The sequence below is a fragment of the Saccopteryx bilineata genome, chromosome 9, assembly GCF_036850765.1.
Source record: "Saccopteryx bilineata isolate mSacBil1 chromosome 9, mSacBil1_pri_phased_curated, whole genome shotgun sequence".
In the NCBI taxonomy this organism is placed as follows: Eukaryota; Metazoa; Chordata; class Mammalia; order Chiroptera; family Emballonuridae; genus Saccopteryx; species Saccopteryx bilineata.
In genome coordinates this window covers 61,249,606-61,268,723 of record NC_089498.1, presented here as the reverse complement: position 1 = coordinate 61,268,723, position 19,118 = coordinate 61,249,606, and the positions used below count along the sequence as shown (strand labels likewise).

Below are 19,118 nucleotides of genomic sequence, written 5' to 3'. Positions count from 1 at the left end.
CAAAATTGCTTTCAAAATATAAATTTTAAATATTTTTTATGAAAGAAATGAAAATATAAATGATTATAGCTATATTTCTTATGCTTAAAAGAAACTATTTGTTTTTTGCCTTATAAATCAATATATTTGACTAAGTAATAATAATAGATTATATTAATCAATATAGGATATTAATTACATATTATAGTATAATTATGTGATTACATTATAATTAATAATTAATTGTATTAATATAGGATACGTTAGTTAATTAATCTTTAAGCTCATTGGAAAACTAACATTTTACCATGAATAAATGTAAAGATTGCAAATCATAGCATTTTGCTGAAATAATGAAACATTTACTTATAGAATTTATATTATATTTATGTTTCTTTCTTGCATCATTTGCCTTTCTGAAATTTTATTCTGTCTTCTTGCTTTTTCCGTTTGCCATCTCAGATGGAGTATTTTTCCCTTGGATCAGTCTTAGTGTGCTAGTCTTCCTCTGCCTTTAGGTAATCTTCCCAATTTTAGTTATGGGTTCCTTCTTTGATCTGCACAAATTTCATTGGAAACCTAAATAGTGGGAAAGTGTACCTGACCCAAAGTCACTGTGACTGTTTTTCCAGTAACTGTCCACTGTCACTGTGGGTGGGGACTGCACACACAGAGGAGCTGGGCTAATGCCATGGTGGCCCTTCAGGACCTGGCAGGACCTGTCTCATTGTTTGTAAATGTAGTTTTGATTAATGTTAAAGGCTTTATTCACTCTTCTTTCTTTCCCTCTGAAACATCAGCTATATGTTTTATTTCCATTCTATCTCCAAATAGATGTGTATCATTTATAGGACTTTAAGAGTAATATGCTTTTCTGTCATATTATATTTCAATGCCATCTTATGCTACATTTTCAGAGTAATTTCTGATACGCAGAGATAAAAGAAAAATGATGTCCTCACATAGATGTGTTCACATGCAACCCATAACGCAAATGTACTTCAGATGAAATTATTATGAAATATAATGTGACATACACAAACTTAAAAATTTGCTAGTTTTTAACACAACTCCCAAAATAGCCACACTGATAAGAAGCCAAGTTTGAATGGACTATATAATAGCTTTATGCATGTGGATAACTAACCAAATAATTTCAAAAAGGAAAGATTTTAAATCTCTTTATCTGAAGATACTTGATCTTGCTGTTTAACTAGAAATGACAATCATTTCCTTTAGATTTATCAGTTTGGTCATTTGAAATTAGTAAAAAGAATTTTCTCATTTTATCTGTCTTTCTTAAAACACATTGGCTGGCCCTTGTTATATAGGTGTGTCCATGGCTGTTGGAATTAAATGGCTTTCAAGTGCATAATTTTGTAGAATTTAATGTTGAAAGGAATTCCTTAAAGGTCCCTCAGTTTGAACAACAACCATCCAGTGTTCGAATTACCCCATAGCCTCCTCTACCTAGGGATTCCTTTCCCCAGACACCTCAAGTCATAGGTTATTCCCAAACTGCCTATTCCATTGTGAACAACTCTGACTTTAAAAATTCTTCAGTTTGAGTGTCTGTAGCTTCTACTCATTGATTCAAGCTCTGATGTATTTAGGTACTATTTAGAACAAAATCTGCCTCTTCCATGTGACAAGATTTCAATATTTAAAAACTCTTTTCATATTTCCTCTTAGTCTTTTTTCCTCTGGGCTTATTATCACCACTTCCTTCCACTGTTCCCTCACCATCATACTCAGTTTCCTATGCACATTTTATTGTGCCTATATCTATCTCAAACTGAGTTGGCCAGATCTAAACACAATATTCTAGATGTGGTGTGATCAAAGCAGACTATAGAAGAGTCACTGCTTGTCCATGGATGACATTAAAAACCTATTATTGAAGATTAAGATATTTTTGAGGTTGTAATATACATTTAATTTGAGTCCTATTAATATTACTGTCAGCCCATGTCCCTAAATTTTGCTTATATGAGCTCCAGTAAGTCACATTTCTTCTATCATGTATTATATCATTTTAACTGCAGAAACTAGCATTTCTATAATACTTTGAATTCGCAAACAAATTATTTTGAAATGTTAATTCTAAAAGGCCCCTGCAACCTTAATGATAGTTTTTACTTTTGACTCATTTGCCTGATCTTTTAGCCAGAATTTTGCCACTTTTAATGGATTTGGGTCTGCCTGTTTCAGTAATCCCTAGGAACTATGGCAAATGTTAACTTCCATGAAACTACATGTTATGAAAATCTCTCTTTAGAAGAACTAGCAAGAGATCATTATACTAGTATCCCAGGATGCTGAGGATATCAGCAGCTCTTAAAAGCAAATAAATGGCCCTGGTTGGTGGTGAATAGGGCATCGGCCCAGTGTGTGGCCATCCTAGGTTCAATTCCCAGTCAGGACACACAGGAGAAGCGACCATCTGCTTCCCTTCACCTCCCCCCCTTCACCGCTGGCAGCCACTGGCTAGATTGGTTCAAGTGTGGCCCTGGGTGCTGAGGATAGCTCTGTTGGAGTACATCAGCCTCAGGTGCTGAAAATAGCTTGGTACTTCAGCATGACCCCAGATGGGATTTCCAGGTAGATCCCAGTCTGGGTGCATGTGGGAGTCTGTCTCACTATCTCCCTTCCTTTACCTAAAAAAAAAGAAAAGAAAAGAAAAAAGGAATAAAAGCAAATAAACATAATAGAAATGTATGCTGTTAGTTTTTTTTTAATAAGAATGGATGTTTAATATGGGAAAATATAATTTTAATTTTAAATTATAAAAATTGAGTAAATATTAACAGAACAGTAGTCTCTCTTCTTTCTTTTTTTTTTTTTCTTTTCCCCTTTTTGGTACACATTGATAAATTAGAATAGGAGAAAGAATGTTTGGGTCACTTTCTCAACAAAACAAGAAATAATGTAAGGAAAACAACTCTAGACAGTTATCAGTCGATGGGGAACAACAGAGTCAAGTCACAGAGCATAGAAAGGATGAAGTCCCAGCAAAGGAAAGCAGTAGGAGAAAGGGACGGAGGGCAACCTTACCTCAGGCAGCTTCTTAAGCTCAAACATTATACAGGTAGGAGGTCAATAGATTTCCCCAGGGTGCTAGACTGGCTCACAAATATCGTGAGACCCTACTGTCTTCTTTACCAGGAAATGTGTTACATACACTGAAATTAACATGCAGATAATATTAATATCTCGGTTCTAGTGCCAGTTAAATTTTTATGTTTTACAGTTCAGTTTCTTATTCAAAAGAAAGAAAAGATAAGAGAGAGAAAGAGAGGGTGGGTGGAAGAAAGAGAAAAAAATAAAAGATATAAAAATAAGAAAGAAAAAAAGGAAGGGAGGGAGAAAGAAAACTGGTTTAAACTGGCTTCCAATTGGGGTCCCCTCCCAAGAGACTTCACAGTTAGCTTCATTTTAGTTCAATACTGCTTTTAAATGATAAATTTCTGTACATTTGAGGTTTCTTTTTAATTTTTTAAAAATGTATGAAATGTTTGCATACATCTACTAGGTTGGGTAGCAGATTTTAAAAAGTACAGAAATAGGATTAAGCCGTGTAAAGTAAAAACCAGAAGAGGCAGCTCTGTGTGATATGACTCCACTGAACAGATTAATGAGACAGTGGGGTGAGCAAACTCTTGCTGGGAGGAACTATTTAATTCTTAGGTACTTACAAATTTGGTGGGGCTATACAATCTCTCCAGGATCAAATGCAGACACTAAATATTAAGATAAAAAAAATAAGACTCTAAGTACATATATGGTAGAAGTAATTATTAAGTAGGTATGGGTTTGAAATATGATAAAGCAAAAAGAATTTCATCCTATGTTAGGGTGACTTGAGGGGTAAGGAGAGTCATGCTCAACTCTCCTTGGTGCCAAATTCAGTGCCCAATAGAAGCCATAGCAAATTAAATTCCACAGATTTCAAAGAACTGAAAGGGTGGGGTCAGTATCATGTAGTTCATACTCACCATTATACTGATGAGGAAGCAAAGCCCAAATAAATGTTGAGTGGCTTGCCCATCTGGGTAAGTGTAGAGCTAGACAAGGAGAGCTCACAGTCTGGTGTTAGGTGAGATCTTTCACTGATATTCTAACACGATCTGTTTTCTTATATATAGCACCCAAGGATGTATATTTTTTAAAACTTCTTTTTCCTTAAAAGAAAAACAAACATGTTTAAGAAAGGGAACAAACCATGTTCTTCAAAAGTATCACAAAGTAATAAGAATTATTTTTTAAAGACCTCATTGAGACTACAATAGAAATATTATACCTTTGTCTGCCCATCTTAGCAGAAGAAAAACAGTATGCCAATCAAAATGCAAATTCAAGTAAAATAAATGTAAACATGATTTAGAATAGACTTTAAAAATCAAAGGCACACCATTTTAGTAAATTTATCAAAGTATTCTCAATTTAGAGAGAATAAGTAGAATTTTACTTGGCACAATCTGAAACTCAAACTAGGAGAAACTACTTTGGGAAATGTGCAGCTGGATATGAAGAAGGCACCAGGAAGAGGCTTTTTAGGACCTCCCCTCACCAAATGCCTTGGACTATCCTGCTCTCCTAATCTTCTTGTCCTCCCAATAAATAAGTCAGAATATTATGTTTTTAGCTTCCTAGCTCTGGAAAGAAATTTTAAAAATTAGCATGCCCCCAGGGGGTCCAAGGAAGTGGTGGTGGTTATGCAGAAATTGTTCTTCCTCTGATATTTTACCACGGTACAGATACCTCTTAAATCATCTAGCCTTCTGCTTGATATTTCTCTGCTTATAACTGACCTTTCAAGTAGACATTCCATAATTGCATGCTTCTCTTATTGATAAAGTCAAAATGAAATACCAGGAGGAGAGACCTAGTCTTTTTCTCTGTTGTATCCTTAGAACCTAGAACTTAGTACAGTGCTTGGCACATAGCCGATCTTCAATATATGTTTGGTCATTTGCTTCAAAGTGGAGGGAGATTGAAAGAAAAATAGTTTTACACATTTCTGAAAACAGACAATTTGCCTGCCATGTTCTTTTTTCCCTCCATTAAACCCCTTCTAATGAGAAGTCCTAAGCTATGTATTGAGTTGATGAATAGCTTTATAATGACTCCCTCAAAGTATACTTGCATCTCAAAGAATAATAAATTTAAAGGCCTTTTCAGCAAAAGAAAAAGATCTGTCAACTGGGACCAAGGCCTTTATTGTAAAACGGAGTCCATCCTATCTTTGGTAGCCTTTCTTTGCATTTGGAATTGTCTAGTGACTTTCATACACATTATCCACTGGGATTCCTAGCCATGTACTTGACATGGCCAGTGAGATTCTCACAGGTACCTTACCTCATCATGCTTAAACATATCCCTCCAACACTGACTCTTGCTACCCTTCTCCATCGCAGAAAATAGGTCCATTACCCAAGTCAAAACCTGTGGTTAGGCCCTGGCCGGTTGGCTCATCGGTAGAGCACTGCCTGACGTGTGGACAACCCGGGTTTGATTCCCAGCCAGGGCACACAGGAGAAGCACCCATCTGCTTCTCCACCCTTCCCCCTCACTTTCCTCTCTATATCCCTCTTCTCCTCCTGCAGCCAAGGCACCATTGGAGCAAAGTTGGCCCGGGCGCTGAGGATGGCTCCATGGCCTCCACCTCAGCTGCTAGAATGGCTCCGGCTGCAACGGAGCAACGCCCCATATTGGCAGAGCATCACCCTCTGGTGGGCATGCCAGGTGGATCCCAGTTGGGCACATGCAGGAATCTGTCTGACTGCCTCCCTGCTTCTAACTTCAGAAAAATACCAAAAGCCATAACAACAACAATAACAACAAAAATCAAACCTGTGGTTAGGTGTAATTTCTCTTTTTTTTACCACTCACACCGAGTCCATCAGCAAGTTCTATCAGTTCTAGTTCCAAAATACATCTCGAGTCTCTCTCCTCTGCATCCCCACAGTCACCACCCTAATCCCCCCCTCATCTCTCCCACGGGATACTGATTACAGAAGACTCCTTACAGGCTGTTATTCCATTCTCCAGCTGAAAGCCCTTCACCACTTAGAGTTCTGTGTTTGAGATTCAGTCATGCTATTGCATACAGTTGTGGTTTATTTCCTTTTAGTGTCATATTCCATTGTCTGCCTGTGCATTAATACTGGAATTACATGATCGATTCTAGTATTAATGGAAATGAAGCTTGTTTCCAGTTTGGGGCTGTTGCAAACAAAGCTGCTTCTTAATACACTGCTCACAAAAATTAGGGGGTGTTAGGGGGTATTTTATTGCTTTGTATTCATTTTTAAATATCCTCTAATTTTTGTGAGCAGTATATATTTATGCATACATGCATGCATGCATATATGCATATATTTCTGTAGTATATAAACCTAGGAGTGGAGTTGCTGGGTTGTGAATTATACACAGACAAAATTCATCAAATTTAGCTACGATTGTAAAAATAGATTGTGAGGGTTTTTTTTTAAAAGCCAGGAAAATAACACTGTAAAGAAAGTGATTAATGGGGGAGGAGGCTGTGATTGGGATGAGGATGTGGGGGCTTCTGAAGTGCTGGTTTTCTGTTTCTCAACCTGGATGATGTTTATAACACCTTGTTAAATTGTACATTTACATTTCATAGTATGGTTGCTGTATTCCATGATCAAAGTAGTCATCCCCTACAAATAAATGCAGATACACCCCCAAAATAGCACAAAATACATAACTGGAATAAAAATCTTTCAAGGCTTTACATTACCCTGAGACTAAAACTCAGTCCCTCTCCGTGTCTGCTAAGTCCTATGTGATATGACCCCTGGCTACCTCTTTTCCATTCTCCTCTCAATCATACTTTTTTTAAAAAAGATTTTATTTATTGATTTTAGAGAGAGGAGAGAGAGAAAGCAGGGGAGGAGTGGGAAGCATCGACTCATATGTCGCTTCTCATGTGTGCCTTGACCAGGCCAGCCCAGGGTTTCAAATTGGCAACCTCAACATTCCAGGTTGACGCTTTATCCACTGCGCCACCACAGGTCAGGCTCAATCATATTTTTTAATGTCTTTCTAATCCTCATCTCAATTTACTAGTCATAAATTTCAGGGGGCAGCAGAGGTTTTCTGTAAAAGGCCAGTGGTAACTATTTTAGAATTGTCAGGCCCTGTGGTCTCTTTCCCAACCACTCAACTCTGCCTTTGTAGCACAACAGCAGACGAGCCAGTACCTCTACACATGGTCATGGCTCTGTGACAAAACCTCATTTTCAGAAATATGACAGCAGGCTGGATGTGACCCACAGGCTGCGGTCTGGACAGCAGGGTTATTTTCATTTGCCCACACATGGTAATTTTGAACATGTTTCTTTCCCTTACCCCCGCCAAATTATTTTCATCCCTGCCCATTTACTTGGATAGTCTGACCTGCCTCATGTGGAAGTGGATCCTTATCTGACCACCTCGTCTCCTCTCCCTCACACTAGCATCCTTCCTACAGAAGGAATGTGTAGAGAAGAAAGTGAAACATCTGCAGTGAGAATGAATGGCAGAGGGAAGGTAGGATGTTAGGCGGAGAGCCAGATGCAGGAGGGGTGAGAGAACCAGAGGACAAAGGGGCAGGGGTCACCTGACCACTTGGGTCAGAACCACAGTGAGCATGAGAACTGACAATAGGCCTGGGTGTCTTTACCTTGTATATACACATCTTTTAGGTCAGAAATATAAAACAAAGCAAAACGCAGGGGGTTATTCCCTTGCACAATGAAAGGCAGTTTGAATACAAGAAGGTGAGACCAAACCCTTGCCCACAAGGTGCACATGACCCTCGTACTCTGTTGCACCTGGAGACCGTGAGCACGCTCCTGGTTTGCACACCCAGCTCTGATGCGCCTAAGGAACAAAGAGCCGAGACTAGGAAAGTCTGCATTTGGAATCGAATCGTGATGAATCGCTAAGAAAGAATGAACAGAAGGAATCAACTGGTAGGACCTGCCTCCTTGAACTTAGCTATCTAATTTCTCTGCAAGGAAGAACCCACATTTTAGTGCCTGATTTCACAGGACTGGTTTGTGGCTAGTAATTTAATCGTCATCAAGTGACACAACTTTTAGGTAATGAGAAGAGGATAAGTAACCTGGCACTCCTTCCTAGCTCATTCTGTTGGTCTTATATGTCCATTTGAAAGAGTCTGCATACTTTCTAATCTTACTTAGATGACTGAGTGGAAATATGTGGGTTAGGATTATTGAATAATGATAAGAATATGGACAATTATATAGTGTCTATCACAACATTGTCTTTTTCTACCTCTTCACAGGCAAGACACTGAATTCTTTTTCTTTTCTGGGATGGGTTTGTTTATTAACTCAACCAAGATCACAGAGGACATTTTTCATTGCTATGTCTGGAAAAATTCCAAAACTGAGTCATGCGTGCTTACTTTAGAAACTGTACCAAGCCTGAATTAAGGAGCAGTAAATGGCTTTCCAGTTTTTAAAAAGAAGCATATCTAGCCACAAAGAACAGAATAATGTTGAAGAGTGAAGAAGCAAACTGACCCTTGTTCTTTTTTTTTTTTTTGTAATTAGCCTGAGCAAAAAGAGTCATTTGTTCTGTGGGGTAAGAGCAATTGTTATTGTTTAAGATATGTGCAAACTTTGCCATTCAAGCCTGATTCCCTGTTGGCTGCCTCTGATGCCAGGATCTTATATGCACGTTGAACTAGGGAAAGGAAAGAATGAATGCAGAGGATGGCCCTCCCGCAGAACGCACAAGAATCCTTTAAAATGACACATACATTTTTGGCCATCTTAAGACCACCTATTTCATTCATTGCTCATCTGAACATGTCTCCGCTTTCCCTATTGTTCTCACATGCGTGAGAAAGCAAGAAAGAAAAGATAGCCCAGCATTTAGTTGATGTTTTGAAAGAACCTCCACGACTGCCAGGAGATGCTGGAAAACAAATGGCTAAAGTAAGCGCCCCTGCACCTGCTCATTCCTGACAGAGGGGGCAGGGGCAGAGGGCAGAGGGCAGGAGAGAGCTCACTCTATTCTTTATTGTGGGCTTGGGACCATCAGCCTCTCTCTGAGCCTCTGACCATCTCAGAAGGTGCTGGAGTTGGGAGCACCTGCTGGGCCTCCAGCCAAACGTAAATGCCTGTGCTACACACATGAAGCTCTGCGGGTGAAGGCACAATTCCACCATCTGCATGTCCCCAACTTCCCCGGAGCCATCTCTCACAGCGTTCACAGAAGGCCTTGCTTGATATAGTTCTTGATCCCAAGTGCAAGTTGCCAGATGAAACATATGCAAATCTGGAGTCTAAGCAACTTTCTTATTAACCATTGTGACTCCAGGAGAGAATTAGACTTTTAGAACTCAAGTTTGAGGGAATCCGCCTCCTAATACAGTCACATTCCTCTTCCTTTCTACTCCTGCTTTCTTGCTTTTCTGAGAATGCCAATATCAGAGATTGAGGGAAAAGACACAGGAAGTAATATCGTCATTTGGATTCTCCATGCTGAAATGTATTATCAAAATGTTAGTGATAAACATCTTTTTAAGATTTTGAATTGATGGGAAATAGTTCTTCTCCATTTGTATCTTTACGTCTCTTAGTTGAAACTTTAAAAATGAAAATGCTTAGTCTTATTTGTCTCGTCTCTAATGAAATTAATAATACCACACAGAGCTGCTGAAGATGAAAAGAAATAACATATGTGAAGCATTTAGAAGTGACTGTCGTATAGTAGGTGCTGAGTAAATGGCAGTGCCTCTTTTCCTGTCAAATGCTTACAACTACCTACCTGCTTCCTGCTGTAGGATGAGAATTAGGGAGGCGAGCAGGAGAGGAAGAGGGAGCGCTTTGACACTTGAGGCCTTCAGGTAAAAAAAAATGCAGGTGAACAAATAATTGCATTTTTACCCACAGTTGAATGCATAATTTGTCACTTGGGTGGCTGTTGTTATTCTATAATCCAATTTCAAGGGCCCTAATATGGCCCACCCGGCCTATTTCCTACAGCTCAGTTGCCTATCACCCCAGCAAACCTACCTGCTCGCCATCCTTGGAACATTCTCATTCTTTTCCTCTCATGCTTGGTTCTCTGGGTGGGAATGGCTGACCTCCCATTTTTTCTCACTTCTCCCTGCCTTTACTTGCACACTCTCCATTCAATATTACCTGATCTCCTCAATCAAATGTGATGCCCTCTTCCTTTGGGCTCTGGTAATTTCTCTTGTACATCTGTCATTATGGTGTGGTAGTCATCACCAGAATATATAGACTAAGTTCCTCTTTATTCTTTTTTATTTTATTTTATTTTATTTTTTGAGACAGAGGAGGGGAGGACAGGTAGGGACAAAAATACAGGAGGGGAGAGAGATGAGAAATATCAACTCATAGTTGCGGCACCTTAGTTGTTCATTGATTGCTTTCTTATATGTGCCTTGACCACATGGCTCCAGCTGAGCCAGTGACCCCTTGCTCAAGCCAAAAACCTTGGGCTTCAAGCCAGTGACCTCTGGGTTCAAGCCAACAACCATGGGGTCATGTGTATGATCCCATGTTCAAGCCAGGGACCCCGCACTCAAGTCGGCAACCTCAGGTTTTGAACCTGGATCCTCAGCAACCCAGGCTGACACTCTATCTACTGTACCACCGCCTGGTCAGGCTTCTTTATTCTTTCTAATCTAGCTTTTAAGAGCTTGGGTTCTGTAAACTATGTGGATTCTAATCTAGACTCTACCACTAACTAAACCTGTGAGTTTTGAAAAATAACTGAACCTCTCAATCTGTTTCTTCACCAATAAAAGGGTTGAGGCTTAAATGATATGTGCATATAAAGTGCTCAGCACAGTGTCTGGCTCCTACAAAGCACTAAGATCGTAGCCAGCAGGAGTAGTAGTACAGTTTTGTATTATTGTATGTGCCCTGGTCTTAACTTTTTTACCAGAAAATAAATGCCTCAAAGGCAATAGTTGGCTTTACAGGTTCTAGCCCAGCACTCTACTGTCTTACTACTCAAAGTGTGATTTACATTTACCTAGGAGTTGGTTATACATGTATGATCTCAGTGTTTACCCTAGATCTGTGGAGTCAGTATCTGCATTTTAACAAGGTCTCTAGTAGGTGATGCAAAATATATATATTGAAATTTGAGAAACACCGGACCTGCGGTGGCGCGGTAGATAATTCGTCGACCTGGAATGCTGAGGTCACCAGTTCAAAACCCTGGGCTTGCCTGGTCAAGGCACATATGGGAAGCACCTGTGAGTTGATGCTTCCTGCTCCCCACCCCCTTTTCTCTCTCTCTCTCTCTCTCTATCTCTCGTGTGCATGTGCTGAAGCTGATGTTTTACTTATTCTAGTAACTCCCCCCAGGAAAATAGATATTTAATTCTGTAGAATTGATATTGCCATTAGATAATAGCCATTACTTTGTAAGATCCTTTAGACCAGTAGTTATCAAAGTGTGGTCCCTAGACCAGGAGCGTCAGATTCATTTGGGAACTTGAGATTCTAATGCAGCCTAGAGGTTGAGAATCACTGCTTTAGAACATTGGGAAACTACAGAAAGTACACTAATACTGTGCAGCTCATTCTTTCTGCCTTGTTTGTTCATATCTTCTGTCCCATCTCTTAAAAAAGCAAGGTCAAATATTGTAAAATATTTAATCTTCTCTCCTTGGTTGCCAGATATTTGCTCATGCGCATACACATCTTAATAGCTTCCTTGCAGATCATCAAGGAATACACAGCCTAATGATTTACTTGCAGTCCTTAGAGTATTTTGTTTTGTTTTGTTTTAATCTTATTCATTTTTTGAATAGGTAATAGATGCACATGGTATAAAATTCCCAAGGTACAAGAGTTGACGGTGAAAAGTAAGTCTCCATCCTTCTCCTCACTCCAGTAATATAGTTGCCATCTCCAAAGGCAATCACTGACCTTTCATTGCACATGTTTATTGAGCATGTACTATGTTCCAGGCACTGTTCTGGGCACTGAACGTGGAACAAACTTAAAACAAAGAAAAGATATCCTTCCCTCATGGAGCTTACAATTTGGTTACTAATTTCTGATTCAATAGCGTAGCATATTTCAGTAGTTAAAATTAGAGCTCTGTGTCAAACCAACTGGTTTTGAATTTAATTTTCCGCATATGCTCAGTGATCCTACTCTAACAGTGTGAACTGGGTTTTATCTTGAAATAGAGATAACAGTTCTGTTTTATAATGTCCTTGTGAAAATCATATGAGATAATACTTAAAAAGCACCATACTGCCTAGAACACACTAAGTGCTCAATAAATAGTAGTGTTGATTTCAATGATGTGGCTCGTTCTATTATTCTATAATGTACTCGAGGAATGGTTAAAGGATTTTGTTTCCCAATAGTTTGCATTTCCTCTCTTTGCTCTGATATGATTGAAAAAAAATCACTTTTTTTCAAAACAAGCACAATAAATATAAATTCTCTAAATCCTGATCATTAACTGCTTATTTACAAGACTCCTTGCTGAGTTTTAACGACTCCTAATAAATCACTAGAATATATCAACTAAGTTCCTCTTTATTCTTTCTAGTCTAGCTTTTAAAAGATCTTACATAATTTGGAGGCCTTCTGTTAACCATTTAAGGTGTTTTATATTATTAATTTTGATTTTATAATATTACAAAATACATACCTTGAGGAGATTCTGCATTTCACAGCAGAGGAATTAAAGTTTCTGACAATATAATTTGGTATAGTTACTTTCAGGAACTTTTTTTATGATTCTAGTCTCCATTCAGATGGGAAAACAATTTTCAACCCCTGGAAAAGCAACACAAGTATTCCTTGGTGATGGGTTTAAGGGGGAGAAAAGTAGAAGAAAATAACATGCAAAAAAAAAAAAAAAGAGAGAGAGAGAGCAAGAGAGGAGAACTCATAGGATATGAAAACATTTTTAAATATTAGGTCAAGTACTGTTTCCTGTATTCAACCTGAAACGGTCATTAGTGGGCGGATGAAAGATTGCAAGAAACTTGAGTTTGGTAAATTCCACCAAGTACTCACGCTGGACCACTGACATAAAATCTAGAAAGAAATGAGGGCACACCTATTTGACCACAGTGCTGATAATACTTTAATGTACGCATTATTTTTCTTTCTTTCTTTTGTCTCTGATTCTATTTTGTATTATTTCCCGAGAGACAAAGTGTATGAATCCTTGGAAGTTAGGTAGTGGTACAGGAAACCCTTTCTCTTTTAACCCGTCATGACAGGAGGACTAGGAAGAGAAGACAGCTGGCATATTGAAGTGAAGTCCCTCAGAATGTCTTCAGCTTGGTTAATGGTGGGATCGATTAGATTCAGAGTATTTTGTATTCTTCTTTAAACATTTTTCAGCCTCTGGTGTTATATTGTCAGAAATGGATTAACAAAAAGAACACTGGTCCTAATTTTGAAAAGCATAAAATCAATACTAAAAAGATGAGGCCTCTAGTGGCATTTACTAGTGTACTTCCCCTGGACTCTAACTTAATCATATAATGCACTATAGAGCTAACTCTAATGTATTAGGAATACATTAGGCGTCCAGTGTGTGACCTCATTGGCTTACCTTGGACCTTCTCATTTCTCATTCTACTCTGTTTCCACTAAATATTACAATGTAACAACCCATCTTTAAACTCAGTGTGGTTTAATTTATTATCTCCCATGGTTGTGTAAATTGACTAGGCTCAGCTGGGTTCTTGTTCTTGCACTGTTTCATGAGATTACAGTCAGATTGCAGCTGAGGCGGGCGTAACATGGTTGGGTGTTCAATATGGTTCATCCTTCAAAGGTCTGCCACCTCAGCCAGGGTATAGCTGGAACCGCTGAGGGCTGACTGGGCATCACTGTCTCTCTGTGTGGCTACTTGGAGCTTCTTCACTGCATGGTCATCTCAAGGTAGTAAAATTTCTTACATTGGGACTGGCTTCCCCTGAGCAAGTGTTCCTAGAGACATAGGCAGAAACTATAAGGTTTATTTTAACTCAGACTCAGAAGTCATGGAAAATCACAATACTTCTAGGATATATAAACCCAATACAGGTACTTCTTAGTAAGTGTAAACTTGTGTTTCTTGGTAATATACAGGGATGGGCAAAAGTAGGTATACAATTGTGAGCACACGAAACAAGTTTATTCTTGAGTTTGTGGTTATATGACTGTAAACCTACTTTTGCCCACTCCGTATATATTTTAGCTAAATATATCTGATGTTTTATGAATGTTGTCTATTAATAGAATTACCTTTGTTGGCTTATACTTACTTATATAAAAAGTGTTGGTCAGATCTGCCACTCATCAAAAATTTCTTGGATTATAGAATGGATTAGACACAGTTAATAAGTTACTCAATACAGTTCATTTCATTCCTTTCTAATCTTTGATACAGTGTGTAGTGGTTATTGTAAAGAGAATGAGTTAGTTTTATTATTGTTCATTTATTCATTCAATCAAGAAATATATTGTTCATGCATTGATTCATTCAATCAAGAATATCTATGATGAGCTAGACCATGTGTTAGCCAATATAAAGCAGGGACAATTTGCTGCTATGGTTCGATTTTTCTCTTACCAGTATAAATAGTAGCAATTTAAATGCTAATTATATGAGTTTATACATTCACATGCTTGGGCACTGGAGAAAGCTGTGTTACAGAATAATAGTAACATTTATGCTCATTAAGCCCTTACTTTGTACATTATTTCATTTAATCCCTCAAAAAGGTTATTAGGATAGAGGCAAAGTTACTATCCCAGAGTAAAGAGTATTCCAAAGGTTGCTTAATCAGTAATGGTAGAATTTATATTTTAATCTAGAGCACCTGGTATGCAAAACTGCATTAAAATAATACCATTGCTTTATTTCTAAATTTCTTTACTTGTAAGAAATGTTTTCACTTTTCTAAAGTAGTAAATGTATAATTACTTAATGTCATAAGGCTATTTTAATTCTTTGACCAAATGTATTAACAGCTCCCACTCCCACTCCAGGCTTCTTTTGGTTTCATAGTGACCATTGCTGAAGTCTAAGAAGGCTAAAGAGGAATGAAAACTTAATTTTATTGACATTTTACTATATACCAAACAGCCATCAAGATTGACATGCAGCCATGACTGGATAAGCCCGGTTGGTTAGGCTGTTGTCCCGAAGCTCAGAGGTTACTGGTTCCATCCATAGTAAGGACACCAAAAAAAAAAAAAAACAGGATTGACATGCCAAAAGGGTGCTAAGTTACTGCGCAGTGTAGGGGGGAGGGGGCTAAACCACCCACCTCTTTAATAAAGGCAGTCATGAATTAAAATATATTTGTGGGTTATTTATAATATGCTAGGCCCAGGAAAAATTTGGTTCCCATTCTAGGGGAGCTCACCATCCAGTGGGAGAGACTAAGCCAGTGGTTCTCAAAGTGGGCACCAGGACACACTGGTGCACCCTACAAGATTTCCAGGTGCACCCTATGGTATTCCAGAGAAATATGTGCCTGTTGGGGACCAAAAAACCAACAGGGTTTTTGGAGTTTAGATCTTTGGGGAGGACAGAGGTATGGGGGAAATTGGCTGTAAATTGACAGTTTGCCCAACCCCCCACCTCACTTGCCTGATTAGGTTGCAAAAGGCTGTTAAGCTGTGGTGCCGGATTGTTTACACTACCCCCCATGTTCCCCAGAAAGACTGGAGGCAAGTTTTTTCTATCCTTTGTTTGGTGTAAAGTTAAGATGATACGTATGGTGGGGGTTTTCTGCACTCAACACAATTAAGAGTAAAAAGAGAGGAATTCTTCAATGTATTGACAAGGAAATGAGAGGTTTGCCTTTCAAATATATGCCCAAACATTGAAGAAATCGCTAGGACACATCAGGCTCATGTTTTTCATAAACACAAGAATGAAAAAACTTAACACATTAGTGCTGGGACCTGCTGAATTTACTAAATCTTACTAAGAATTATTTATATATATATAAAAAGATAACTTTTTGTCATTTGTTTTATTTTTTAACCCCTCTTTTTTATGAATTCTAAAAAGCATAACTCAAAAAATGTAACATAAAATGTTTTTTAATGTCAGAATAAATTTAATTTTGTCGTATTTATTTCGTTTACCATAGAAGCATGCTTGAACTTTATATTTTTCTTCTTTAATATTTGACTTAATTATTGTAACATATTTCTCAGAAATGTGTATATAGTGCACCTACAGTTATTTGTAGGATTTTAAATGTACCCCAACTTCAAAAAGTTTGAGAACCACTGGACTAAGCAAATGTTTGTACTGGCAATACACTCTGATAAGGGAAGCCCACATGAGGGACATCTCAAGATGATGAGTGAGGGTGGGAGGAGTTCTAGAAAGAATCAAACACTGGAGCCCTAGTCAGATAGCTTGGTTGATTAGAGCATCATCCCAACACACAAAGGGTTCAATCTCCCTTCGGGCACATAGAAGAACAAATTGATGCTTCTCCTCTCTGCCCCCCACCTTTTTCTCTCTCTCTCATCAGTAATTAATTAATTAATTAATTTTTTTAAAAGCATCAAACATTGGAGAAATTACTGAGATGAAGGAGGAGGTTCCATCAAGAGAATGCACCTTATACAGTGGTTCAAAGTCTAAAAGACTTTCAGGAATTCTAGGGCCTGAAATAATTCTGGGTGGAGGAGTAGCCAGAGTGAGGCCGGCCAAAAAGTCAAGAGGAAAGACCCTTTTCCTTCAGTCCTTGTGAGGAAGTGTGAGCGACAGTCACTGATAAGGCTTTGCTAAATTGAAGTGCAGTCCTGGATTACAGATTACATTCTAGAAATTTTCTCCATTTGAACCACAACTTTCCCTTCCATTCTTTGCAGATTGGAGATTATTCTTTTCTTTGGGAATATTTTTCAATATGTCCAAGGAATTATAAATGGCTTCCCCTCTATTTCTGTGTCTTTGCAATGTTGATTACAGCCAGGCTGGTCAAATGAAAACACCAGGTGTCATAGCATCTTAACATTCCATGAGATATTTTTTGATAGCTACTTATGCATTTATGCAAGAAAACCAAACCTGTTTCTCATTTCGTCAGTGCTATAGATTGAAGTATCTGTATATCTAGGTAACCACCCAAGAGATAGATGGACTATCGTGAAAAAAAGTGCTGCTAACCACTTAATTCAGCGTGACAGTTTCAAGTTCTTTACTTAGTTTCTAGCCTAAATCTCGAGTTACTCTGAAATTGAGTAATAAAATTGCATGTCCGTGTACCCAGATGCAGGGTGCGGAAGTCCCACTTAGTTTTCCCAACATTGCCAACATAAGCAGGGCGGAGCAGCTGTGCTGCAGGCCAGGTTCCCAGAGAGAGGGGAACAATGGAACAGCGAAGTGACAGAAACACCTACCCAGTGCAGCCAAGACCTTCCCACCCCACCCCCTCTGCCTCCCCCTCTCTCCCTCTCTCCTTCCCTCCAGGGACCTCGCAGAGGGGAGGACTAGTTAGTTCCCTTGAGTATAATAAAGAGTTGCAAGAACCTGTGCCAGAAATAAAGCAGAACATCCACTTGCTCTTTCCAGCTGGTCTCGCTTCTCTTTTCCCTCAAACTCTTGCTAAAAAGCAGCGCTGAAGAGCGTGTTCTCAGGAGCTTCTTGGAGAGTTATGGGGATCGCAACTTCTTCCCTCTGCCTCACAGTTTCATGGCCTCAACTCAAGGGCAGGCCCTCCCTCTCTCTCCCCCCCCCCCCCACCTCCTTCCACCTGACAGGGACCATAAATAACCCAGGCTCCCGGTGTTCCCAGCTGAGAACAAAGTTGAAAGTTTGCCTGGAGCTCGCTGCCACTCCCTGTCCTGCCACTTCTTTGTTTTCTCCTGTTTTTCCTCTACCTGGGCCAGCCGGCTCCTCATTCCTGTGGGAGAAGAGCCACCTCCCAATAAAACGCAGCACCTCGCGGGCTGGCTCTCCCTCGGTTTAAGGCTGTCTCGGTTACCCAGCTAGGCGCTGAGCATTGGGATCAAATTACCGAAAGTCTACACTGGAGCTGCCCTCATATTTACATACAAATAACTCAGGGCTTGCATTTATGTCACCATTCGGTCCTGCTAGAGGCTCGCCAGAGGAGTTTTTAATCCAATCAGAAGGAGCTCTAAAAGGATGTCTGCGGAGTGATCAAAAGGATCTTAATCTGAATTTGGAATAGCTGGGATTGGGGGGGGGGGCGTTGTTTTGTTTTGTTTTTGGTCTGAAATATTGAAAATCTTCGACCTCTGATGAGTAGGAAAACATGTGTAATTCCTCAATTGCCTACGAGGAGAGGAGACCGAGATGCTGAGAGGAACTCGGCGGTGGTGGTGAAGACGGGGGATACAACCCAGTCATTGGTTTGTTTGGATTGATTTGGAGGTAAATTCTAAATCGCTGGTTCAGGAATTCCTGGAAGCATCAGGAAAACATCCGATCCACCCCGCCTGGTGAAAATGGCTTTACGACTGAGTAAGCTCTTCTTTAAGTTGTACTTGGTGTGCGCTGTTTCGGGTCTTAACGAGGTGATTGGGCGAATTAGCCTCATTGTAAATAATTATGTAAATAATCGCTTAGTACAGGGTTGCAGAAGAACGTTGCTCTGTTTAGTTTTTACATTTGCAAAAACAGTAGACGACAGTGTATTTTTAGACTTGATTGGTAGTTGAAAAGCTGAGCTCCTGTGGTTTCCTGAGTTTAAATGAATGGAAATTATAAATGGTACTGAGAAAGGAATTGGAAAATATGGCTGGAGCAGATGAATCACTTACCTTTGAGAAAACATAACATAGAGGCTTTTGAAATCTCACTCGGCCTGCCAAGTTTGTGTCCAGAGAGAGAATGAGAGTCATAAAAAGGAGAGCGAGGTTGCCTGTTTGCGGAAGGAACTTTTTTCCACAGCCTGTGCTACATTTTGCAAGGATGGGAACCGTCCCAGAGGGCAGAATGCATCTGGAAAACCTGCCCTGTCACTCTTGGAATGTGGTTTTTCTGTGTGAGGTCATGCTATGCACATGTAGCTAGTATTTTATATGATTAACTCTTTGCATTGATGGCTGAAGAGCAATTTATATAGTCCTCTTTTTTTAACTGCTGAAACCCCATTT

The 19,118-nt window shown here is 39.2% G+C and overlaps 1 protein-coding gene and 1 long non-coding RNA gene across 26 annotated transcripts in view; one reads left to right on the top strand and one right to left on the bottom strand.

The window, feature by feature from the left end:
• Positions 1-19,118, top strand: part of ANK3 (ankyrin 3) — a 745,841-nt gene that overhangs the window by 607,962 nt on the left and 118,761 nt on the right. For 9 of the 24 annotated variants that reach the window (XM_066242010.1, XM_066242013.1, XM_066242012.1 and 6 more), the window contains one exon: positions 11,816-11,869. The exons of 13 other annotated variants lie outside the window; for them this stretch is intronic. In XM_066242010.1, the coding sequence (XP_066098107.1) occupies positions 11,816-11,869 (54 nt within the window). Of the gene's footprint in view, positions 1-11,815; positions 11,870-17,804; positions 18,484-19,118 lie in introns of those variants that run through there. 2 more of the 24 variants (XM_066242024.1, XM_066242023.1) reach the window with 1 other exon arrangement.
• On the bottom strand, positions 274-17,683 carry LOC136312533 (uncharacterized). 2 transcript variants are annotated; one of them, XR_010727009.1, is made up of 5 exons: positions 17,527-17,683; positions 12,673-12,800; positions 3,975-4,160; positions 3,675-3,719; positions 274-2,636 (listed from the first exon to the last, which is right to left on the bottom strand). It is a non-coding gene; the product is annotated as an uncharacterized lncRNA (long non-coding RNA). The 2 variants fall into 2 exon arrangements; XR_010727010.1 differs by lacking the exons at positions 274-2,636; positions 3,675-3,719; positions 3,975-4,160 and adding an exon at positions 9,790-9,862.